This window comes from Salvelinus alpinus, chromosome 25, assembly GCF_045679555.1.
Source record: "Salvelinus alpinus chromosome 25, SLU_Salpinus.1, whole genome shotgun sequence".
In the NCBI taxonomy this organism is placed as follows: Eukaryota; Metazoa; Chordata; class Actinopteri; order Salmoniformes; family Salmonidae; genus Salvelinus; species Salvelinus alpinus.
This window is the reverse complement of record NC_092110.1, coordinates 31,639,153-31,664,367: the sequence shown is the minus strand read 5'-3', so window position 1 is coordinate 31,664,367 and position 25,215 is coordinate 31,639,153. Positions and strand designations below refer to the sequence as shown.

At 43.5% G+C, this 25,215-nt stretch overlaps 2 protein-coding genes across 12 annotated transcripts in view; one reads left to right on the top strand and one right to left on the bottom strand.

Moving 5' to 3' along the window:
- Positions 1 to 7,278: 7,278 nt before the first annotated feature.
- On the top strand, positions 7,279 to 9,257 carry LOC139553824 (DNA-binding protein inhibitor ID-2-like). The gene is made up of 3 exons (XM_071366551.1): positions 7,279 to 7,740; positions 8,021 to 8,081; positions 8,673 to 9,257. Exons 1-2 carry the CDS (start codon positions 7,390 to 7,392, stop codon positions 8,075 to 8,077), a joined length of 408 nt encoding a protein of 135 aa, XP_071222652.1. The 5' UTR covers positions 7,279 to 7,389; the 3' UTR covers positions 8,078 to 8,081; positions 8,673 to 9,257.
- A 2,250-nt stretch (positions 9,258 to 11,507) lies between these two features.
- LOC139553823 (kinase D-interacting substrate of 220 kDa B-like) overlaps positions 11,508 to 25,215 on the bottom strand; it is a 106,717-nt gene continuing 93,009 nt past the window's right edge. For 4 of the 11 annotated variants that reach the window (XM_071366541.1, XM_071366539.1, XM_071366540.1 and 1 more), the window contains 6 exons: positions 24,015 to 24,137; positions 23,503 to 23,559; positions 16,333 to 16,470; positions 15,469 to 15,567; positions 14,052 to 14,303; positions 11,508 to 13,494 (listed from right to left, as the gene is read on the bottom strand). In XM_071366541.1, the coding sequence (XP_071222642.1) occupies positions 12,421 to 13,494; positions 14,052 to 14,303; positions 15,469 to 15,567; positions 16,333 to 16,470; positions 23,503 to 23,559; positions 24,015 to 24,137 (1,743 nt within the window). In that variant the 3' untranslated portion in view covers positions 11,508 to 12,420. Of the gene's footprint in view, positions 13,495 to 14,051; positions 14,304 to 15,468; positions 15,568 to 16,332; positions 16,471 to 18,989; positions 19,020 to 23,502; positions 23,560 to 24,014; positions 24,138 to 25,215 lie in introns of all 11 variants that reach the window. The other 7 variants (XM_071366550.1, XM_071366542.1, XM_071366544.1 and 4 more) reach the window with 7 other exon arrangements.

Here is a 25,215-nt window from a genome sequence, read left to right as displayed (position 1 = left end):
GACGAGTCAGGGGAGGGACATTGGAGAGAGAGAGAGAGAGAAGGAGAGAGAAAAAGAGAGATAGATTGACATAGAGACAGAGAGAGATCATTCCAAAGGAGAAAGTGAAGGATAAAGTGTTTGTACCTTTGTGTCTGATCCTATAGAGAGTGTGGGAGAGAGGGGTGAGGAGGAGGGTGAGGAGGGGTGAGGACTAGGGTGAGGAGAGTGAGGGGGGTGAGGGAAGGATAAGAGCCAAAGAGGATTAGGGGCCGTGAGACCTTTGTTGTTGTGATCAGTTAAAAGTACTAGCTCTCAATCACCCACCTGGCTAGTTGAATGCACTATACCAGCACATTTGTGTGTGAAGAACGGGAGTACAGGCCACCTTGATGAAGCCTGTAGAAAAAAGAGAACTGATGTCAGTTTGACATTTCAGACGTTTCAAAGTGTGTGAAATTAGTTTCAGTTTGTTCCAATTTGCATGTTTCACGTAATGGCATGATCAAATACACTACAGTTTTTACAGAGCAGCAGCCAAGTAATACAGGCCCTACTGGAATATACAGTATATGGTAACCATAACAACACCAAGGAACTCTGCACCTATTACAAACACATGACCCATAAATTACCCCCCTCGCAATAACAACTCTAAGTATGGGTGGTAGGTGTGCGTGAGTCTCTCTGTGTGTGTGTGTGTGTGTGTGTGTGTGTGTGTGTGTGTGTGTGTGTGTGTGTGTGTGTGTGTGTGTGTGTGTGTGTGTGTGTGTGTGTGTGTGTGTGTGTGTGTGTGTGTGTGTGTGTGTGTGTGTGTGTGTGTGTGTGTGTGTGTTGGACTTGTTCTCTATTCCTTGGTAGTCGGTCAAGCCAGTCACATGGAGAGGAGTGTGTTTCCTACATTAACTCTCTCTTCCCTCTGCACTGTATAAACAGTGCAAGATTGAGTAAGAACAACATAGCTGTGGGTGATACCTAGGAGGAAGTGAGCCCTGGTGAAGGCATGGGATAGGGGTTAGGCAAGCGGACACTGGGTCTGGAGCGTGTCCACACAGTCCAAGAAGTTGCAGGCAGAGGCGGTATCACAAGCCAGTTTCAGGGCTCAGGCACAACTCTCAATTCCCCATCGGTTAGAAGATCATGGGACATGGGATTGAAATGACACCGACATCACATGTCAGCGTTGTGTCTGAAACTTTACATAGACTAGCATGGCGAGCAACACAAACACAAAATGATTTAAATCACAAATAAAACCAAACCCCCTGACAAACTGACGCATTTGGGAAATCCATTCCTATAGGTTTAGAACAACAACGCACGCCTGTAACTTCAATACCACCATTATCACCATGGATCAGACTGTTGCCTTGGCTACAGATTAAGCTTTCGCTCAAAGGATGGACAGAGGAATGAAAAAAGGACAGCAGCAGACCTTCCCCTCCATCTCCTCCCTCCCCCTCCTCTTCATCAGAGGAGGCTGGTGGGAGGATCTATAGGAGCTCATTGTTATGGCTGGAATGGAATAAATGAAATGGTATCAAACGCATCAAACATATAGAAACCACATGTTTTACTCCGTTCCATTAATTCCATTCCAGCCATTACAATGAGCCCTTTCCTCCTGTAGCTCCTCCCACCAGCCTCCTCTGCTCTTCATCCCCCAGAAGTGCCAGCTGTGTGCCGGGCGAGGGGGGTGAGGATGGGGGTAAAGGGGACACTAGGAGGAGGGTTGGAGTGGGCCTCTCCAGCCTGAGCCTTCTGGCTGCGTCTCAGGGAGATACTGGCCCTTTGTCTCCTCTCCAATCTGGCCACATCTCCCCTTGAGCATCCTGCTTGCCTGCCTTGGGCTGCCTGATGCCTGCTGTAGCCTCTCACATATCAATGGAGCCCCAATTGGGTGGTCAGACAGAGACAAGCCCAGCTAGGATGGCTAGTGAGGGGTGGCAAGGATTGTGGATGGCCAGCTCTATGTTCCAAACTGGAGACTGTCTGTCTGATTGGAGCTTCTGGTGTTGGTTGGTTCTCAGTAATTTACAGCCCACATACTTGAGTTCTATGTCTATAGTCCAATTGTCATTGTATCATAACTGTAAATTATTCTTAGTTTTGCATAGGAAATATATCGAACTTTGTAACAAGCACATTCATATTGTCAGTTGAATAACTTATTTATATATTTCCTCAGCTTTTCAGTGGTTTATTATGTCCAGAGTGAAAGCGCGATCTTGCTATTGTAGCCATTAGCAGCCCAGATATCGGAATTTCTGATGCATCAAATTGTTATAGCCTAATGGAACAAAGTGACTTCGGGTGACAACCTATTCTTTCAAATCGAACAATAGGAAAACACTAAAGCCCCGCCCCTGCGGTCGATGTTGCTACAAGAGTCGTGCGCAAATGTTTTATGTGTACACTACTGCACGCGACGGCCTAGCGGTAACCTCTCAATCCTGCTCAATCAACAACAGAGCACTATGCTTACATCGCGAATACAGATTGGACACATATGTAAACTTCGCTGCGAACCGGTGCCGCTTGGATGCCCTTCTTCAGTAAGCGAAAGGAACGCAGAACTCGCTCAAACCGAACCTGAGAAATCATTTTACCTCAGCCCCTATCATAATCGGATGATGAGGATAATAGACCAGATGATTTATATATATATATATTTTAAAGGTGGTGTGTTATATAAAAACGAGATATAAGAGCAACTTTATAGGCTAATGTTAAGATTTATCTCACTTGTTTTCTGAAACGCGTTTTACAGTAAGCTTTGTCTGCACGTTTTTCTTTAAACAGGCTATATATAATAAGCAATCTATTCCTATGTAATTATTAGCACTGCATAAAAAGGCTTGACATTTTTGTTTTGCTATTTTAAAAAGGCTGGCCGTTTATTCGAACCATTTTATTTTACAACTAAACTTATTTGATGCAAAATTAAATTATTGTGATAATGATAAATCTTATTTGATCTATAGTAGCTAGACTAAACGGAATCGAAAACAACTATTGGACTCTACAGTATGTCTTCACAATGTTCATAGTCTAAAATAACACTTTTAGGGATAGTCAAAAAGTGCCTACTTTGTTGCAAAAGGCTGACAATCAGGTATGTGGAGCTGCAGACAATTTCTGACGCTGGCCTGTGGGGCGCACGTCAACTATAGTCTACTGAACAAAAATATAAACGCAACATGCAACAATTTTAAAGATTTTACTGAGTTACAGTTCATATAAGGAAATCAGTACATTGAAATAAATAAAGTAGGCCCTAATCTATGGATTTCACATGACTGGGAATCATAGGAGGCTGGTAGGAGGAGCTACAGGAGGACGGGCTCATTGTAATGGCTGGAATGGAATTGATGGAAACATGGTTTCCATATGTTTGATGTATTTGAATCTGTTCCGTTTATCACATTGCAGACATTACAATGAGCCCATCCTTCTATAGTTCCTCCCACCAGCCTCCTCTGCTTGGAATACAGATATGCATCTGTTGGTCACAGATACCTTAAAAAAAGGTTGGAGTGTGGGTAAAAAAAAACAGTCAGTATCTGGTGTGACCACCATTTGCCTTATGCAGCGCGACACATCTCCTCATAGAGTTGGTCAGGCTGTTAATTGTGGCCTGTGGAATGTTGTCCCACAAGTTGCTGGATATTGGCGGGAACTGGAACACGCTGTCGTACACGTCGATCCAGAACATCGCAAACGTGCTTGTCGTGATGTGTGTTTTGTCCTAAATTTTTATTTAATTTATATTCATTTTTAATCCCAGCCCCCATCCCCACAGGAGGCCTTTTGCCTTTTGGTAGGCCGTCATTGTAAATAAGAATTTGTTCTTAACTGACTTGCCGAGTTAAAAAGGTTAAATATATCTATTTTTTAAAAGCTTAATGGGTGACATGTCTGGTGAGTATGCAGACCATGGAAGAACGGACATTTTCAGCTTCCAAGAATTGTCTACAGATCCTTGCGACATGGGGGCTGTGCATTATCATGCTGAAACATGAGGTGATGACAGCGTATGAATGGCACGACAATGGGATCTCGTCACAGTATCTCTGTGCATTCAATTTGCCATCGATAAAATGTAATTGTGTTCGTTGTACGTAGCTTATGCCTGCCCATACTATAACCCCACCGCCATCATGGGGCACTCTGTTCACAACGTTGACATCAGCAAACCGCTCACCCACACAACGCCATACATGTGGTCTGCAGTTGTGAGGCCAGTTGGACATACTGCCAAATTCTCTAAAATTACGTTGGAGGCGGCTTATGGTAGAGCAATGAACATTCAATTATCTGGCAACAGCTCTGGTGGACATTCCTACAGTCTGCATGCCAATTGCACGCTCCCTCAAAACTCGACACATCTGTGGTATTGTATCGTGTGACAAAACTGCACATTTTAGAGTGGCATCTTTTTGCCCCCAGCACAAGGTGCACCTGTGTAATGATTATGCCACACCTGTCAGGTGTATGGATTATTTTGGCAAAGGAGAAATGCTCAATAACAGGGATGTAAACTAATTTGTGCCCAAAATCTGAGAGAAATAAGCTTCTTGTGCGTATGGAACATTTCGGGGATATTTTATTTCAGCTCATGAAACATGGGACCAAAACTTTACATGTTGTGTTTATAGTTTTGTTCTGTGTAGTTAGCAGTCCTGCATTTTAAAAATGTATTTAGAGTGGTTGAAGCTTTTATAAAAAATATGTTTAATGAAGAAACAAGTTCTAGTTCAGTTTCCCTGAGAGGTTGGCAATTGTCATGTTGAGGAAGTAAAATATATTGAATATTTTAATTGATATTTGAATTGTTTTATATTATTTTTATTTTGCATATCTACTTCAGAATGCTTTGAAAACTAAAACTTGGCCCCTATTGTTTAATGGGACAGATGTGTCCAAACTCCTTACTTTGTTATGCTGGCAGCCAGTCCTTTTCTTGTCAAATTATTTTCACAAACTGAAGAAGGGAGACTTTTCCAACTCAAATGTAAGTTAAGAAATGTTAATGATGCAGGTGTGCGGGCCCCGCAGCACCGAGGTGACGAATCAAACTCCGATCTCTCACAGTTCGGTTCCATTGATCAGCTGAGACCTCGCGCTGATTGACAGCCCCCGTCGCCATAGCAGCCGCCTGAGTGGCGCCGTGAGGACTGGCCCGAGGGCTGCTGTGAATGGGTGACGTCACGGGGCTGGCGCCAGAGAGTCTGCGAGAGTATGAGCTCGCGGCGCAATTCAGTACTGCCGCTCGCTTGGTGCCAATTCATCACCTGTCAGGGATCAGTCAGGGTGTCATGCGAAATGTACACAGCTGGGAGAACAAAAAGAAGAGAGAAAATGAAAAAATCGGATTAGGCCTACACCAGATGTGGACACGACTGCAAGAATTCCACATCGCATCACAGTAGAAATGCATAAAGGCTTGTTAAGAAGGCGAAGTTGTCTCTTGGCTGCAAAATCAAAACTGTATAATGTGTGTAAATTGCTGCCTTCCAAACATTAAATAGCCTCTTTTTATGCAAGTGTAGGCTATTTCTCTTCGAGAAATGTATTTCACATAGAGAAATGTCAAGCATGTTGCAGAATAGTTGGTGGGTGGGTAGATGGTGATATGCATTTGTTTGCATAAGATTTGTTATTGCACATGAGAGCTCAGTTTTAACAGAGGACAGACTACATACACCAAACCTAATCAATTGCACTGTGCTTGCCAGGATTGCATTTTTTTGTTAAAATACTGTATTTGTTCTGCAATACTATTTAGGGCTTTTGGTGTTTTGCAGCGCATTTCTCTCAAATCTATTTTACCGTCATTTTTGGAATAGTATCCATATTATCATTGTTATGAAATATATCCACAAAAAAATTAAATAATCTAAATAATATTTTGTTGCAGCTGTGCTCAAGGAGAAGACACACATTCTCATCCATTGAAGACGTTGTCACTATGACCCCTAATGCGTTTGTTAAAAATTCATTGACTTTTGTGAGCAACCCAATTTAATCCACAAAGCAAAACGAACACCCGCTGCAGCCCACAACAGCCCCGGGGCAATTCGTTTGTGCCGCATCACTCCGCGCGCTTTCGAGCTCATTGCACGGCACCAGTTGGATAATGCAGCGTTTAATTTATACACAGGAATGCTATTATAGCCTTAACATGTTCGCAACCAAAGAATCTGTTTAACAATGAATTACATTATTGTCAATCTTTGAGGTCGTATAATGGCCTTCCTGACGCAATGTTTTCTAAATTGTGTTGAGGACCTTTAAACACAGTGTCAATCCAGATGTCATCCAAGTGGCCCCATACACATTGTGACAGTCACTCTCTTTGACCAGTAGTCACAGATTTCTCACAATAATGTGCATAATCATACAACTATATTATTTCAAATATTCCCTATTCTGCAGATTCAGAATCCATATTTCCCCACTGATCCAATTCGTGCGCAAGCATGCCATATAGGTCAGGTCCGAAGTCCGGTTTAGCCAGCCGGTTTAATGACCCATTCAAAGTTCACATTTCTCTTATCACCAATTTATACATAGCCGATGTAGAGATAAATTATATCAGTCCAAATCTATTCATTCAACATCTGATGCCGTGCCCTGGAATGCAATTTTAATAGGCAATTCCTACAATCACAATTCCTAGTTTTTCTGAATCTTTAGAAATACAATGTGTGTGTAGGCTACCCATAATTTCAAACAAGAGATAATGGTGAAATGAATCACCAGGATGTAGTGTTATGTTGACAGTGAAGGAATGTGTGAGAGCGAGACCTCTCCTAATCTTGACTATAAAGCAAGATATTGTGACACTTATCAGCCCCTTCACCTTAATACATCGTGGTGCGTAATTGCGCAATTTACGCATGGATACAAATCATTCTAAGATTTCGTATTTAATATTCTTAAATTAATTCATTGAGAAAGGCTTTAAAACAACATTAAAACCATCAGAGAAATGCACGCTCCAGCTTGACAAGCTCCTGGTTCCAAATTACAAATCATTAATTTTCTTGATCAGAAACAGGTAAGGGCTCAATTTTCCAAATTGCCCACCGGAGCTGAAGAGCGCTCTCACAGTGCCACCATCAACATGCGTTTTCACTGGCTGAGAAGACGGAAAAAAGGAGGGACCTGATTGTGAAGCATGCTGAAGCAATGGTTGGGCACGAGGGGAGTGATTGACGTAGCTAATCCATCCAATCGGCACCAATAAAACCCCTGCGTAGCAAACCCAGCCTGCTGGCTATATAAACCACAATGACAGCTTGTTAAACCAGTCCGTTTGCTCACCGACCGTCTGTGAAGGAATAGAAAGAATACTAAAACAAATATCTCAACGAACGAACTGAACGTCTCACACGAAGTGTCAATATGAAAGCGATAAGCCCAGTAAGGTCTTTCCGGAAAAACAGCGCGAATCTGTCTGAACACAGTCTGGGAATCTCTCGGAGCAAGACTCCCGTGGATGATCCTTTAAGCCTGCTTTACAACATGAACGACTGCTACTCCAAGCTGAAGGAGCTGGTGCCTAGCATCCCTCAGAACAAGAACGTAAGCAAGATGGAAATCCTGCAGCATGTCATCGACTATATTCTGGACCTGCAGATCGCACTTGACTCCAATGTCGCAATAACGAGCCTCCATCACCCGCGACCAGGGCAAGCTACACCCAGGACTCCCCTAACAACTCTCAATACAGATATCAGCATCTTGTCATTACAGGTAAGGATGGGCCGACCTACTATTGTCTGAAATATCCAAAGAATATTAACAAAGACGTAGGCTACATTTGGTTGGGTCGATTTTGCTAATGGTATGAACGTATTTGAGTGCGTTTTCTATGCGTAATTATGGTCTATTGTGAAATTACACCATTTGGTTACAAAAGGCATGTTTTCCATTATCAAGATTGAGAGGGTAGGACTTTTAATGTGTACGCTCATTAATAATTCCACGTAGGCCTATTTGACTGCGGCAGTGCTAATGAAGGTTTGTTTTTCAGTCTCCGGAGTTCCCATCAGACCTGATAACGGATGACAGCAGGACTCTTCATCGTTAAAGCAGTAAGTACGCTTCTATCACCTGTCTGCAATATGATGTCTGGGATTTGCTTGTCTATTAGCCTACTACAGCCTGTTGTGGCAGAATAGAAAGAAAATGAACGCCAGTGTGTATTTCTGACAGTATAATCACGCTCATTGTTAATGGTTCAATATATAAACGAAATGGCATTGCATACATTTTTTAAAACAGTATAGGCAATTATTTGTTATAACGTCGTAATAGCACAGCTGCAGCGACGCTGTCTATCTACAATGCAGAGCATCTGTAATATAAAATAAATGGTTCAGATTACTACTAGATGTCTGCACATAATTGGTGCAATCGGAGGCTAGGCGCCAGTTGAACTGCAATTACGATCTGATTCTCTCCCAGATTGTAGGCTGAAGTTGTGTGCGAAAGTGCCTTATGCTGCTCTAGTGTCTGTCTGTACTGTGTGTGTGTGTAGGCTACATCTGGAGCCCAGGGTTTGCTCAGTATTTGAGTGTTTGGTTAAATCTTAATACTGCGGCTTCCTCCCTGGCGCCAGTCTGTCCGGATCTCTGCCCTGTTTGCATTTTCTAAACATGCCTCTCTTTCTGAATCTTTTGCAGGCGTTTGTTTGGTTAAGACACAACACACACAGGACCTCGGAACCGGACTTTTTTCCCTCTATTTTTGTCCTCAGGTTCTGGAATTTCTTTAATTGAATCAAAAGACTTTGCTTAAAGGACAATCTGTGATGTGTTTTCAGTTCGGACACTCATATTATTTAATTTAAGACTTTTTTTTGTCCTTTCTTGAAATGGAAGGCGCGCTATATTCCCGAAACTGGGAGAAAAACAAATGAGAGATTATTGTCACAAGGATTTCCCTTTATCCCCCTTGAAGTCTTTTTTTTTTGTTGCGGAGTTGGCTCGTGAATAGAAGACGCATTGGTTAGTTACTGTATAAAATGTAGTCTGTCTTGTCAGAATTGTTACTCTTCTTGGCACATGAAGGACTGGACATTGTAAAAAATGAAATGAACAAGTGAAACCTTGTGAACTCGCTCGGAGGTTTATCTTGTATAGTTAAAGGAATTGCACATTTCTGCAAAAGTGTAATGCTGTACTTAATTATGCTGAAACTTTTTATAAAAGTAATAATGTAAATTGTACCTTTTTTATACAAAAAATAAACCAAATGCATTATTTGAACATGTTTTCCTGCTGTATGGAAACTTGTAGCCTAGATGACAGACCGCGAGATATGCTTGAGTTTGCAAAAGGTAAAGACTGACACTTTTATGTCTAACTGAAAATGGTTCTGCAATGCCAGGTTGTCACGAGTTTCAATTCCAGCGCGTTAACCGGCCCATTCAGTGGTAATGCCAATCTTTTATAACAGTTGTCAACTGAATGATTCGAATGATGAGAAATTCTTGAGTCATTTCTTTGGGCCGCAATGGACAAACTATACAATTCTTATTGACTACATGAGTCTTTTACAGTTCACACACAGCAGGACTCTAGTTGACCTTTCTCATCTTGACAGTGTTCAGGAATTGAGACCTAATTCTACCTCAAAACACGCACTGCAGGGGCATATTCCCAGGGTGTATAGGACATTGGGCCATTAACGCGATTATCTCACCTGAGAATAATTCTGCATTAATCTGCTCCTCGGGAAACTGCTAACCTCTAAACACTTGACAAAACAATGTCATTTTAAATGGCCTGCCAGTGTTGAATAGACTATTTTGTAGAAAAGAAACGCAGCCATTTCATAGATCTCCGTAATTTTATTTATTTATTTAAGATTTTACGATGTGAAAATATTAGGCAACGACACATTAGTTTGTCTGACAGTGAAGTTACAACTGTACACTGAACTACCTGGACACTGGACCATGCGCACCTAAAACCACAATTTCCCTCCAAATGGATTGGATTAACCGTTTACCATGCAAGCCTAAACTATTGCATTTGAAACATTGTTCCATTTGTACAGGTAGAAAAAGCTCAGGCTCAATTTTCCCACAAGTCTCATTGGCAAATTCAAGTTCCTTAATTAACAGTACACTCGTAATTGAGCCTATACGTGTGCCCAACATACAAAGGGCATATAATAGGTTAAAATATAATTACAGTGCATATGTATATTGTGACATAACTAACTTGGCCTTCAAATCATCTTTTCCCCACAAGTGAAAGTTCATGCCCACGTTTAGTGACCAAGGCTAATGAGGGTTTTTATGGGCAGTCTGCCACCTACTGGTGAAAAAAGTACCGCGCTGACACCAGCTAATGCAATTGCGTCTTAACCCATTAGATACTGAACAAAAATATAGACTCGACATGGAACAATTTCAAATAAAGTTTATATAAAGAAATAGGTCAATTGAAATAAATTCACTAGGCCCTAATCTATGGATTTCACATGACTGGGAATGCAGAAATGCATCTGGTCACAGATGCCTTAAAAAAATAGGGCCGTGGATCAGAAAACCAGTCACTATCTGGTGTGACCCTTTTCCTCATGCAGCGCGACACATCGCCTTCACATTGATCAGTCTGATGATTGTGATCTGTGGAACGTTGGCTCTTCAAAGTTGCTGGATATTGTCAGGAACTCTTAACACGCTGTCGTGCACGTCAATCCAGAGCATCCTAAACATGGTCAATGGGTGGCATGTCTGTTTGCAGTCCATTTTCAGCTTCCAGGAATTGTGTACTGATTCTTGCATCATGGGGTCGTGCATTATCCTGCTGAAACATGAAGTGATGGCGGCGGATGAATGGTATGACAACGAACCTCAGTATCTCATCACGGTATCTCTGTGCATTGAAATTGCCATCGATAAAATGCAAATGTGTTCGTTGTCCGTAGCTTATGTTGGCCCATACCATAACCCCACCGCCACCATTGGGCATTCTGTTCACAACATTGACATCAGCAAACCACTCGCCCACACAACGCCATACATGTGGCCTGCGCTTGTGAGGCTGGTTGGACGTACATCTGTGGCATTGTGTTGTGTGACAAAACTACACATTTTAGTGGCCTTTTATTGTCCCCAACACAAGGTGCACCTGTGTAATGATCATGTTTTTTAATCATCTTCTTGAAATGCCACAGTTGTCAGGTGGATGGATTATCTTCGCAAAGGAGAAATGCTCACTATCAGGGATGTCAAATTTGTGCACAACATTTGAGAAATAAGCTTTTTGTAAAAATGGTACATTTCTGGGATCTTTTATTTGAGCTCATGAAACATCGGACCAACACTTTACATGTTGCATTTATATATTTGTTCAGTGTGTATGGGAGCATGGGATATTCATTAAATAATGGCACATTTTGAACAAAGGAGTCAACTTTTGAGCTCATTGGAAAAGTTTAGTTCAAAGCAACTTTTGAACTGTTATACTTTATGCAGGAAGTAAAATATGTTTCAGGCAAAAAGCTTCAGACAACATGTTTTATTTCACAAATACATGGCTTCACATTGCACTCTGAAAAAGGTTCAGAACCTCGGATGGACATCCGTAGCGCATGGGAAACTCAGGTTTACCACATCACTGTTCACACTAAAGATTTCATTTTTTTTTTAAAATTATAGCACAAAATATCAGTATATTCTTGGGCAAATAGACCTTTCAGTCACATGGAAAAAAGGTGTCGGAACGCCAATCCACAGCCACGCTACATAAATTAACTCTGAAAATGACATGTTTTAATAGGTACTTGATAACTAAAAATTAGGAAGGCTTTATGTGCTTGAAAACAAAAAAAGTTAACTCAGATTTCCGTAACCAATCACAAAGTACAGAACACATTGCACCAACACACACCACTGTACTGTAATGTCACCACCACCAACACAACATTCATGCACACAACTCCATAATTCACTACCATTATCCAACAATTCACTACCATTATTTAACAATTCACTACCATTATTTAGTAACAGCTAAAGTGAACATGATTGAATTAGATGACATGATTGAACACTTAATTGAATTAGAGGGCCATTTCAATTTGACGTATATTCCATTTTAGTCTGATGTCATCGTCATTAACTTTCAAATGATTTCACAAAATCTATTCAGGACATTGAATTTCTTCAACCCAAATGATTTAATATTTCTATGGTTGGAAAAAAAGGTGATTATTTTCATGTAAATTGATGTTTACTGATCCGCATATCAACTTCTTCTCTCAAATATTTTTTAAACGAAGTCACAGATTAATAGGCCTGTTTTGATTGCCATCCATATCAATGTAACACAGGATTGGTGAAAGGCATTTATTTTTTGTAGCACATCATATCATCAAACATCTATGGTACCTCCTCCAAAAAGGCCCAGGCCCCTCTCACAGGACACTCTCTCTCTCGTCCTCCAAGACAATAGCGTCAGGGGCCCCTGTGCAGCCTTTGAGGGCCTCGCCGGTGCCCAGCGCCCTCTTATGGATGATCCCACACAGGTTCTGGTTGTGGACGGGCCTCGTGGTGGAGGTAGAGCCGGTGCTGGAGCCTGGGGTGATGAGGACTGGGGTGGAGCTCTCTGTGTCTTGGTTGTCTTGGCTAGTGTTGGTGGTGGCAGCGTTGTTGCTGCTGTTTCTGTTGTTGTTGAGCGTGGTGGTGCTGGGGGTGCGGTTGAGGTTGCTCACGGAGGAGCTGGAGCGGAACCAGGTTTCGTCGGGACTGGAGGCCATTAGGCTGCCCTCGGACGGGGCCTCAGAGCAGATGGACATGCGGGTGATAGTGGAATCCTGAAGGCCGCTCAGACTGCTGGGCAGCAGGCCCCTCTTCTTGACCAGACCCTCCAATTCCAGTTTATTAACCCCTTCCTCTTCTGCTTCCACTAACACTTCCTCCAGGGAGTGGTCTGAGGAGCTCTCGCCAGACCTCACACCCGAGTCGGACGAGTCCTTGTTCAGGGCGATGTTGCTGGGAGCTTGGGCACCCCCTTCGTTGAGCAGAGGGGTGTTTTCTGATTCCTCCGGCCCGGGCTCCTCCTCCTCGTTGCTGGGCACCTTGTGGTAGCGAGGCCCTGGTCCCTTTACCTTGGAACTGCCTGCTTTGGAGGCGTCAAGCTTCTCATCCTCTTCGCTGATGGGGTCCAGGGGCGCATCAGTGTCAACCACGTCCGTGGCTTTAGCACCTCTCTTGGTAGGGAAAGAGGGCTTACGGCCATCCTTCTCGGACCCGTCTTTGGCATTCTCCTCTGGGTTTCTGGCATCTCGGTATTGGAGGAACTGGCCCAGGTGGGGCTGGACAGACTTCTCTCCCCTGCCTCCGGTCACGTCCAGCTGGGTCATCTGGGCGATGTACTCACGGTAGGCATCGCGGTACTCTGCCTGCTGCTTGTCCGTAAGCTTGCAGATGTCATTGGATGACTCCTGGGAGTTGAGGCTGGACATACTCGGGGTATGGTGGGTGGCCGCCTGGGGGAGGGGAGAAGAAAAGGGGAACGGGGTATAAAGTGTTTTGTTATGGTTGAGGGGGGAACGAGCGTGTCATGGATGTTACTGGTATGGGCGAAAGGGTGAGAAAAAGCACAAACTCATGAAGTTTGTGGTTATGGCGCTGCCGTTGAACTTACAATTCTTTATTTGAGAGCAGAGAGAGCAAAAATAATAGCTTTTCTAACACCCCGCCTTTTGGTGGTGGTGTGTGTCTCCCGCCACCTCAACTTCCTCAACCAATGACTGCTTGAGTAAATGTAGATGTGTGACTGCTTAGATGTGTGACTGCTTAGATGTGTGACTGCTTAGATGTGTGACTGCTTAGATGTGTGCTTTAAGGGTGTTTGGATGGCTTTGTAAGTGTCTGTGAATGTGTTTATCTGTGTTATGAGCAGAAAATAGTGCCCGAGTCTATGTATGCACTGTGTGTGCATATGGACGTGTGTGTTTGTGTGTGTGTGTATGAGTGTATGTATATGTGTGTATGTTCAACTCCCCACCGCTGAGTGTGTGTGTGTGTGTGCTGAACTCCTCACCATGGGCCAGTGCTGTGTAGTCTCTCTGCGTGTCTGGGTGGGTTCCTCCAGGCTCAGGCCCAGGGTACTGAGCTCCTCGAAGCTGAGGTTCAGGATGTAGCCGCCCACCTCATGGGGAGCTCCCTGGCCCTGCTGCCTGGCCGTCTCCATGTTGACCACGCTGCTGCCCTGCTCGCTGGCCGCACGGGACTCATCCTGCAGGGCCTGGCCCTCCCTATGACGCTGGCCCTCCACATTACGCTGCTCCATCACCTGGGAGACAGAGGGAAGAAGAGAGATGACTTAGACAGGCAAATATACTACCAGTTCTAGAGTAAACCTGTCACCACAATACAAGGTAGAGAATCAACATAGGAAATAACCACGAGCTACAGAGCCAATATACAGTATCACCACTATCTATGAAACCCAACATACAACCACTAACTCTACAGAGCCAATATACAGTATCTCCACGAGCTATGAAACCCAACATACAACCACTAACTCTACAGAGCCAATATACAGTATAACCACGAGCTATGAAACTCAACATACAACCACTAACTCTACAGAGCCAATATACAGTATCACCACGAGCTATGAAACCCAACATACAACCACTAACTCTACAGAGCCAATATACAGTATAACCACGAGCTATGAAACCCAACATACAACCACTAACTCTACAGAGCCAATATACAGTATCACCACTATACAGTATCACCACCATCTATGAAACCCAACATATAACCAACAGAAATAGACTCAACACAACACTGCATCTATAATATACCAGATAACAATCAGATACTGTATGAAGCCAATACATCACCATCATCTTATTAGGCTACAAACACAAAGTCAGTACTAGTATTTTAGTTCAATACAGAAGGCACCACGGATGGTGATGCTAGAAGTTCGGTTGAACTCTACAGGGCCTGTAGGGATAAGTGGTCCGGCGTCCACGTCAGATGGCTTGGGATGTGCTTCGAGGAGGAGAGCATGCTAGTTTTCGTAAAGCCGCGCAGCTGGTTTTCAGAATCAGACCCCAGGAGACTGGCTGACTGTAGCTCCCACTGACAATAACCTTCCTCCAGATCTCAGGCTGGACGGCCTTGTTCTGGCAACACAACGTCAGTTAGTGGAAGGAGGCTCAAACGGTCATCTGATCAACTCCATTTACATGTGTTCCTGATTCCAGCCCCTTGAGCGAGCAAAGCAGACGGCAGACTTTCTCTTAGTACGGATTATAACATCCTCCAATGTCTCCAGAGAAGGCTCAAGACGCCCCGATTTTAAGAAGACAAAAAAACAACACACAAAAACACAACTCCGGTGAATAAAAATCAGGATGCTGATATTAAAGTACACATTAAATCAATAAAATAAGGATGTAAAGTATTTAAGAGCGGAGGTGGAGGTTTTGTCTTACCATGCCTCTGAAGAGCTGCCAGTCCCCAAAGTTCATATTCATTTCATTCTTCAGCTCTTCCAGGTTGCACTGAGACAGCACCCGGCCATTCACATTGGCCTAACACAGAGAGAGGCAGAGACAAGTTCACTACTAACCAAATACAGGCACATAGGGCCGGTTTGGACACAGATAAAGCCACATATTGGAGTAGAAAGCAATTTCAATGGAGATTCTCAATCAAGATATCTTTTAAGTCCAGGACTATGCTGCTAGGCTTAATCCGTGTCCTGGAAACAGCCCTATACTGTATAAATTAGGGTATAAATAGGCATAAGTTGAGTAAAGTAGGAATACGTTGATTGAAGTAGGGCCATATGTTCAAAGAAAAGAAAAGTAGAGGCATATGGAACTCTTTCAGATGGCAAGAAACCCTTCTAAGAGCGGTTAAAGAAACGTATGCATTTTCAACAGGAGTCCTGTTTTCAAAAGGCGAGCTTGTATTACGTATATTTATATACTTCCGGTTCTGTACCTCACCAAACAAGGAGGACTTTTCACATAAAGACACAAGAAGCGTTGTTAGCTGGGCTGGCTGACTGACTGTGGTCTAGAAGCTTTCATGACATCCTGTCTATAGATCATTTATAAATGGACTAGAACCTGCTCAATGCAGACAGAGACATTAGCTGTTTTGTTGAGCCATATAAAGTTGATAAAGATATTGATAGACCAAAATAAACCTTGTGTGCAAATGGATACAATTTAGAATCTTTTGTATACGGTATACTTTATTGACTAAGGTGTTGTATAAACAGGAGCAATATATATGTGTGTGTGATGGTGTGTGTGTGTGTGTGTGACGGTGTGTGTAGCAGGCCTGACCTTCTTGATAGTGGCGGTATACTGGCCCAGCATGTTAGAGTCCATGCCGGCGATCTGTTTGACGCGCTCACACACTGCGTCCGTGTTCAGAGAGCTGAGGAGTACCACAGGGGTTCCCGGTACCCCAGAGGCAGAACCCTGTCACACACACACACATAAGTCCACACAGACATACAGAATCACCCATTGACGTTGTAGCATAGCAGGGCTCACTCACCACCACTGCAAAGTCATACGGTTAGCGCAAACTGTTAGCACAACGCTTCAACAACCACAGAACAACGTTTCAACAACCACAGCTAGCTTAACATTAATGGTGGTTAACACTGGAGTAGCTATTCACTGCCACCAGAAAAACTATTCCCTTTTTCACAGCATAGCACAAAGACAAAACACTCCAAACCAAATGCATTACTCTTTGTCAGTGCAAGCACCTGTGAGGTAACAATACTAGAGCATGGTAACGAGCGGCACCAGCTGTGCAGTATGGTTTCTTTTGGGTGTCTGCATGTTAATCTGAACACACTGTTGATGGTAGTGCATTATTCACTGTATACAGACGAGCCGTGTGTGTGTGTGTGTGTCTCTTCCACTGCTCTCCTCCGTGAGGCTAGAAGAGTGGTCAATACCCTCGCCCCCTAATGCTCTCTAACCTCCCAGCTAGCCTGATATGCCACCCACTAACAGAGAAACAAAACAACCCTTCTCTCTCTCTCTCAGACTGAGCAACAACAAAACAACAGCTTTGTTGACTTGGGCGGGAAGGCGCCGAGGCTTAGAAGACGTCTGTGCTTGCTCTTTTGCTGCGAGAGCTTGCTGGAGAAAATAAGCTGTACACGTCTTAACAGAGCCTAGCAGAACGGGGGGGGGTAACTGTAGTCACTCCGTGAAAGGAGGCAGAGGGTGACGCTGACTTGGGGAGGTTAGCTACTGTACATAGACAGTCCTGGAGAGTGCAGCGTACTGCGGTGTCAGCTGCACTAATAGGCCAGTGTGTGTGTGTGTGTGTGTGGCTTTAGCAGGTAACACACTATCTGCATGTTTTTCCCTGATGCGTTGTATAGAGGTTTCTTATGTGTCAGTTTGATTAGCATCCATATTAGCATCCGTTAAAAGCACCGGAGAGAGCAATTATCCTGTAGACTGTAGAGCTCCTCAATAATGATAGCCCAAATGATTTCTGTTTCTTAAGAATTTCTGGCTGGCATTTTAAATCATGCTCCTTAATTGAGTCTTGCAAATTTGGCAAGTAAAACTTTCTTTCTGGTGGGTTTTGTTGAATTCATTTAGAAGTAGAATTCATAATACATGTGTTGGATGACCTAGAAGAGACATTCTAGAACTATTGTACATTCAACTAGAACTATTTTCAACACATTATCGATAAACTGGTGGTTCGAGGCCTGAATGCTGATTGGCTGACAGCCTGTATACCACGGGTATGACAAAACATTTATTTTTACTGCTCTAATTACATTGCTAACCAGTTTATAATAGCAATAAGGCATCTCTGGACTTTGTGGTATATGGCCAATATACCACGGCTAAGGGCTGTATCCAGGCACTCCGCGTTGCGTCGTGCATAAGAACAGCCCTTAGTCGTTGTATATTGGCCATATACCACAAAGTCCAGAGATGCCTTATTGCTATTATAAACTGGTTAGCAATGTAATTAGAGCAGTAAAAATAAATGTTTTGTCATACCCTTCCAGTTCTCTGCTGCCAATGACTGGAACGAACTACAAAAATCTCTGAAACTGGAAACACCTATCTCCCTCACTAGCTTTAAGCACCAGCTGTCAGAGCAGCTCATAGATTACTGCACCTGTATATAACCCATCTACAATTTAGCCCAAACAACTACCTCTTTACCTACTGTATTTATTTATTAATTTATTTTGCTCCTTTGCACCCCATTATTTCTGTCTCTACTTTGCACTTTCTTCCACTGCAAACCAACCATTCCATTGTTTTTTTATTTTTTATTTTACTTGCTGTGTTGTACTCACTTCGCCTCCATGGCCTTTTATATTTTTATTTATTTATACATATATTTGTTTGCCTTCACCTCCCTTATCTCACCTCACTTGCTCACATTGTATATAGACTTATTTTTTTTTTTTCACTGTATTATTGACTATATGTTTGTTTTACTCCATGTGTAACTATGTGTTGTTGTATGTGTCGAACTGCTTTGCTTTATCTTGGCCAGGTCGCAATTGTAAATGAGAACGTGTTCTCAATTTGCCTACCTGGTTAAATAAAGGTTAAATAAAATAAATAAAAAATAAAATATACCACACCCCCTCGGGCCTTATTGCTTAAATATATCATATGTAGAGGTGGGCTATATGGAAGTTGGGTGAAGGTTCTTGTCTATGTTTCTAATGCATGACAGGTGGAGGGAAAAGCATGGCATGTTATATTAGTTGGTGGAGGTGAGGTAGAAAGGTAGAAAGGTAGTGAGGTAGAAAGGTAGTGAGGTAGAAATGTAGTGAGGTAGAACGATAGTGAGGTAGAACGATAGTGAGGTAGAAATGTAGTGAGGTAGAAAGGTAGTGAGGTAGGAAGGTAGTGAGGTAGAAAGATAGTGAGGTAGAAAGATGGTGATGTGGTGAAAAAGTTAGAGATGGTGAAGTCCAAAGAGATGAGTGTACCTGCTTGGGTCTGAAAGGCTGAGACAACTGCTTTGGGGGGAGAAAGAGAGGCAGAGAGAAAGAGGCAGAGAGACAGTGGCATAGAGACAGAAAGGCAGAGAGACAAGAGGCAGACAGACAGAGAGGCAGAGAGCCAGAGGCAGACAGGCAGAGAGGTAGAGATTAATAGAGGTAGACACAGACAGATAGGAGCACGACATTAGGCCACATGCTGAAGTCATCATAGAACACAAGAGAACAGTAGACACATTCACATCAGACTAGACAAGAAAACATTTATCTTGAAACACAGCGGGCAAAGGCACTTTTACAGCATCCCATCTAGCAAAGACTGAAACTGAGAAGCCATTTAGTTCAGAATTATTACAGGAGGAAATGAAATATATTTTTTATAGAGCGCTTAAAGAAGATAATCTTTGCAGAGAGGACGAGCAGCACAGAGCGTGATGTTTGTAGAGAGAGAGAAGCGTAAGGAGAGAAAGAGAGATATCCCCCACACAGAAAAGCAGAAGTTTCCACTTTGAGGAAGCCTTAAAAACTGGTCCTTCACCCAGACTGTGTAAGTGTGACTGTGTGTTACACTGTGCCAGTGCGTGTGTGATTACGTATACACGTGTGTTTGTATAGGCACGCAAGTGTGTGTGTGTGACAAGAGACCCCTGTGTGAGATAAGGCTGTAATTCCAGCAGTGTGAGGCATGGGCAGAGCAGAGGGATGAGGAAGACAGAGGCCGGTGGGGCAGTGCGGTGTGTTGGCAGAGCAGAGGGATGAGGAAACAGACAGGAAACAGAGAGGAAACAGAGGCGGGTGAGGCAGTGCGGTGTGTTGGCAGAGCAGAGGGATGAGGAAACAGAGCCGGGTGAGGCAGTGCGGTGTGTTGGCAGAGCAGAGGGATGAGGAAACAGAGAGGAAACAGAGGCCGGTGAGGCAGTGCGGTGTGTTGGCAGAGCAGAGGGATGAGGAAACAGAGACCGGTGAGGCAGTGCGGTGTGTTGGCAGAGCAGAGGGATGAGGAAACAGAGACCGGTGAGGCAGTGCGGTGTGTTGGCAGAGCAGAGGGATGAGGAAACAGAGGAAACAGAGAGGAAACAGAGGCCGGTGAGGCAGTGCGGTGTGTTGGCAGAGCAGAGGGATGAGGAAACAGAGACCGGTGAGGCAGTGCGGTGTGTTGGCAGAGCAGAGGGATGAGGAAACAGAGAGGAAACAGAGGCCGGTGAGGCAGTGCGGTGTGTTGGCAGAGCAGAGGGATGAGGAAACAGAGACCGGTGAGGCAGTGCGGTGTGTTGGCAGAGCAGAGGGATGAGGAAACAGAGACCGGTGAGGCAGTGCGGTGTGTTGGCAGAGCAGAGGGATGAGGAAACAGAGGAAACAGAGAGGAAACAGAGGCCGGTGAGGCAGTGCGGTGTGTTGGCAGAGCAGAGGGATGAGGAAACAGAGACCGGTGAGGCAGTGCGGTGTGTTGGCAGAGCAGAGGGATGAGGAAACAGAGAGGAAACAGACACCGGTGAGGCAGTGCGGTGTGTTGGCAGAGCAGAGGGATGAGGAAACAGAGGAAACAGAGAGGAAACAGAGGCGGTGAGGCAGTGCGGTGTGTTGGCAGAGCAGAGGGATGAGGAAACAGAGGAAACAGAGAGGAAACAGAGGCCGGTGAGGCAGTGCGGGGCGTGGGCAGAGCAGAGGGATGAGGAAACAGAGAGGAAACAGAGGCCAGGGAAGGAGAAAGCATTTCTGTGAGGAGATAAGCTCTGTGCTCATTGTGCTGCTGCTGGCCCCAGCCTTTAATGCTAATCCCTCCTCACCCAGACCTATAGGGATATAGCCTCTACGCTATCTATCAACTAGGCCTAGGCAGTTACGCTAGGCTGCCCACTGCACACATGTACAGATTGTGTTATATATATTCACATACCAATAGAGAGGAAAGAGTATGAGAGGGATATAGAGAGAAGCTCTGGTGGGATACTGAGGGTGATGGGGATGGAGAGACATGGAGAGGTCAGTAGGGACAGCGAGCCTATATTAGTCCTGTTGGGCTTCAATGGTGAAGAGATCAGTCATACATGTTATGCTGCACTAACCAAAGGAAAGCTAAGCTGAGATATTGGCCCTTTTATAATGTGTATATCCATGACTGATACCACGTAATTACATGATCAGTGTTTTCCCTATGACTGATTACCACGTAATTACATCATCAGTGTATATCCATGACTGATTACCATGTAATTACATTATCAGTGTATATCCATGACTGATACCACGTAATTACATGATCAGTGTTTTCCCTATGACTGATTACCACGTAATTACATCATCAGTGTTTCCCCTATAACTGATTACCACGTAATTACATTATCAGTGTTTCCCCTATAACTGATTACCACGTAATTACATTATCAGTGTTTCCCCTATGACTGATTACCACGTAATTACATTATCAGTGTTTCCCCTATGACTGATTACCACGTAATTACATTATCAGTGTTTCCCCTATGACTGATTACCACGTAATTACATTATCAGTGTTTCCCCTATGACTGATTACCACGTAATTACATTATCAGTGTTTCCCCTATGACTGATTACCACGTAATTACATTATCAGTGTTTCCCCTATGACTGATTACCACGTAATTACATTATCAGTGTTTCCCCTATAACTGATTACCACGTAATTACATTATCAGTGTTTCCCCTATGACTGATTACCATGTAATTACATTATCAGTGTTTCCCCTATAACTGATTACCATGTAATTACATCATCAGTGTTTCCCCTATGACTGATTACCACGTAATTACATTATCAGTGTTTCCCCTATAACTGATTACCACGTAATTACATTATCAGTGTTTCCCCTATAACTGATTACCATGTAATTACATCATCAGTGTTTCCCCTATGACTGATTACCACGTAATTACATTATCAGTGTTTCCCCTATAACTGATTACCACGTAATTACATTATCAGTGTTTCCCCTATAACTGATTACCACGTAATTACATTATCAGTGTTTCCCCTATAACTGATTACCACGTAATTACATTATCAGTGTTTCCCCTATAACTGATTACCATGTAATTACATCATCAGTGTTTCCCCTATGACTGATTACCACGTAATTACATGATCAGTGTTTTCCCTATGACTGATTACCACGTAATTACATTATCAGTGTTTCCCCTATAACTGATTACCACGTAATTACATTATCAGTGTTTCCCCTATGACTGATTACCACGTAATTACATTATCAGTGTTTCCCCTATGACTGATTACCACGTAATTACATTATCAGTGTTTCCCCTATGACTGATTACCACGTAATTACATTATCAGTGTTTCCCCTATAACTGATTACCACGTAATTACATTATCAGTGTTTCCCCTATAACTGATTACCACGTAATTACATTATCAGTGTTTCCCCTATGACTGATTACCACGTAATTACATTATCAGTGTTTCCCCTATAACTGATTACCACGTAATTACATTATCAGTGTTTCCCCTATGACTGATTACCACGTAATTACATTATCAGTGTTTCCCCTATGACTGATTACCACGTAATTACATTATCAGTGTTTCCCCTATGACTGATTACCACGTAATTACATTATCAGTGTTTCCCCTATGACTGATTACCACGTAATTACATTATCAGTGTTTCCCCTATGACTGATTACCACGTAATTACATTATCAGTGTTTCCCCTATAACTGATTACCACGTAATTACATTATCAGTGTTTCCCCTATAACTGATTACCATGTAATTACATCATCAGTGTTTCCCCTATAACTGATTACCATGTAATTACATCATCAGTGTTTCCCCTATGACTGATTACCATGTAATTACATCATCAGTGTTTCCCCTATGACTGATTACCACGTAATTACATCATCAGTGTTTCCCCTATAACTGATTACCATGTAATTACATCATCAGTGTTTCCCCTATGTGCATCTAGCAGTTGCGCACCGGTACTGCTAAATCGTGGCCCCCACTGCAAAAAAAAGGGAAGATCCCAATCCCCCCGCTATCTCTGCCACCGCTGCTGAAAGACATCCTAGGGGAAACTCTGCACCGCCACTCATCTATACTTACTTGGACCTTCCTGTGAACTAGTCCTATATGAACATGCTTCCTATGTAGAATGGGAGCGGGCGCACTCGCATGGTGGTTAGTTCACTCCTGGACAATGAGACTCACATTCATACAGGACTGAGCGATTACACTTAGGTCCGGAGCAGGCCACAAACATGGGAGCCACCGGTGCAACTAGTCAACATGAGACATGACATTGTCACTGACATACCCTGTTAGCTTTCCAAACCATGTTAGTGTATCTGGTTGATGGACAAGGTTAGCCATGTGTGTGAGTGCATAGCCTTTTGGTGAGTTTGTGTGTGTTTGTGTGTGGCGAGTCGTAACAGTCAAGAAGATGAAAGGACACAGATGCTTCAGCTAATGCCAACGCTCAACACCAGCCTGTCGTGTTACCATAGGGGGGGTAGTGGGGGAGGGGAGGCCCTCTCTGGGATCCTCAGCAATTACATCCTGACATGGGCACAGAACGAGGCACGGGGTGGGTCAAGGGGCGTTGGATATAGGAATAACCTAAACTAGAGCTGGAGCAAAATAAGATTGGGGTGTATATAGGGGGGTAAAAAAACACATGTCGACACAAACTCCTTGGAGAGTGAAAGGGGTTCATTTCATACAGGCTTACACAACGGACCTGAAGACACAGACCACCTGCTGACCCACTGACCCGCTGCATTAACCGGATCGTATTCATTGCAATGAAGAACACAAAGATAATTTTTGGGGGGAGGAAAATAAAAGTGTTGAGAAAATGTAGAAAGGTGAACACGTGTTTCACAAATAATATTGTCAAACAGAATCAAAACAATTGTAAAAGTAATCGTTGCAAAGAAACGGTTACTATGACTACTATCTACTGACTAGCTACTAGTGCTAGGTGTACTACTGACAGGCAGCTCTGTACTTACAAGCCCATTGGGGTCCCTTGGGTAGCCTGCTTTGAAGGAGGGGCGTGACTGGGTTGGGGCAGGGTGAAGATGGGAGCTGTATTGATGCCGGGGAAGGTGATACACATGATTGGGAAAATAGGGCTATATGGAAACCAGAGAGAGAGGAAGGATGAAGATGGAGAATGGTTAAAACGTGTGGATTGTATGAGGGACCATTCATACGCATACACTGAGTATACAAAACATTAAGAACACCTGCTCTTTCCATGACATAGCTTTCACCTAGATTCACCTAGACAGTCTATGATCCATTTTTGATGTCACTTGTTAAATCCACTTCAATCAGTGTAGATGAAGGGGAGGAGACTGGTTAAAGAAATATTTGTAAGCCTTGAGACAATTGAGACATGGAATGTGTATGTGTGCCATTCAGAGGGTGAATGGGCAAGACAAAATATTTAAGTGCCATTGAACAGGGTATGGTAGTAGGTGCCGGGCGCACCGGTTTGTGTCAAGAACTGCAACGCTGCTGGGTTTTTCATGCTCAACAGTTTCCCATGTGTATCAAGAATGGTCCACCACCCAAAGGACATCCAGCCAACTTGACACAACAGTGGGAAGCATTGGAGTCAACATGGGCCAGCATCCCTGTGGAACACTTTCAACATCTTGTAGAGTCCATGCCCTGACGAACTGAGGCTGCTCTGAAGGCAAAAGGTGTGTGTGTGTGTGTGGGGGGGGGGGGGGGGGGGAGGAGGAGGTGGAACAATTTTTGGTACACTCAGTGTATATCTACAGTAACCCCAGAACTGTGAAGAGTATTTCTTTTCAAGATGAGGTCAGCACTGTCATATTTCAAAATGAGGTTAAGTGAGTAAACGGCCCTGTCTTGTGAGGTCAGTGCTCTGAGGTAGCTGGGCAGTCACATTAACAAATAGAGGTAAGTAACCATCACTTAGTAACCAAGTTCTGTGTGTATGCGAAGGTAAACTGAGGTAGGTACAACTGCACTGTGATTCTTTTTATACTAAGGTATGAATGGGCAAGACAAAATATTTAAGTGCCTTTAAACAGGGTATGGTAGTAGGTGCCAGGCACACCGGTTTACTGGTATTCTGAAGTACGTTGAACAAACCTTCGCTACTCTACTGTATACTAAATGAATGTGTACTGAGCTACGTTCAGGTGCAGTCATCTGCCTGTCTGCTGCTGTGTTGTG

Excerpts from the sequence above, each read along its gene's own strand:
- LOC139553824 (XM_071366551.1), top strand. The coding sequence starts at position 7,390 with ATGAAAGCGATAAGCCCAGTAAGGTCTTTCCGGAAAAACAGCGCGAAT. Across the intron at positions 7,741-8,020 it reads TCAGCATCTTGTCATTACAG|TCTCCGGAGTTCCCATCAGA; the intron begins GTAAGGATGGGC and ends TTTGTTTTTCAG.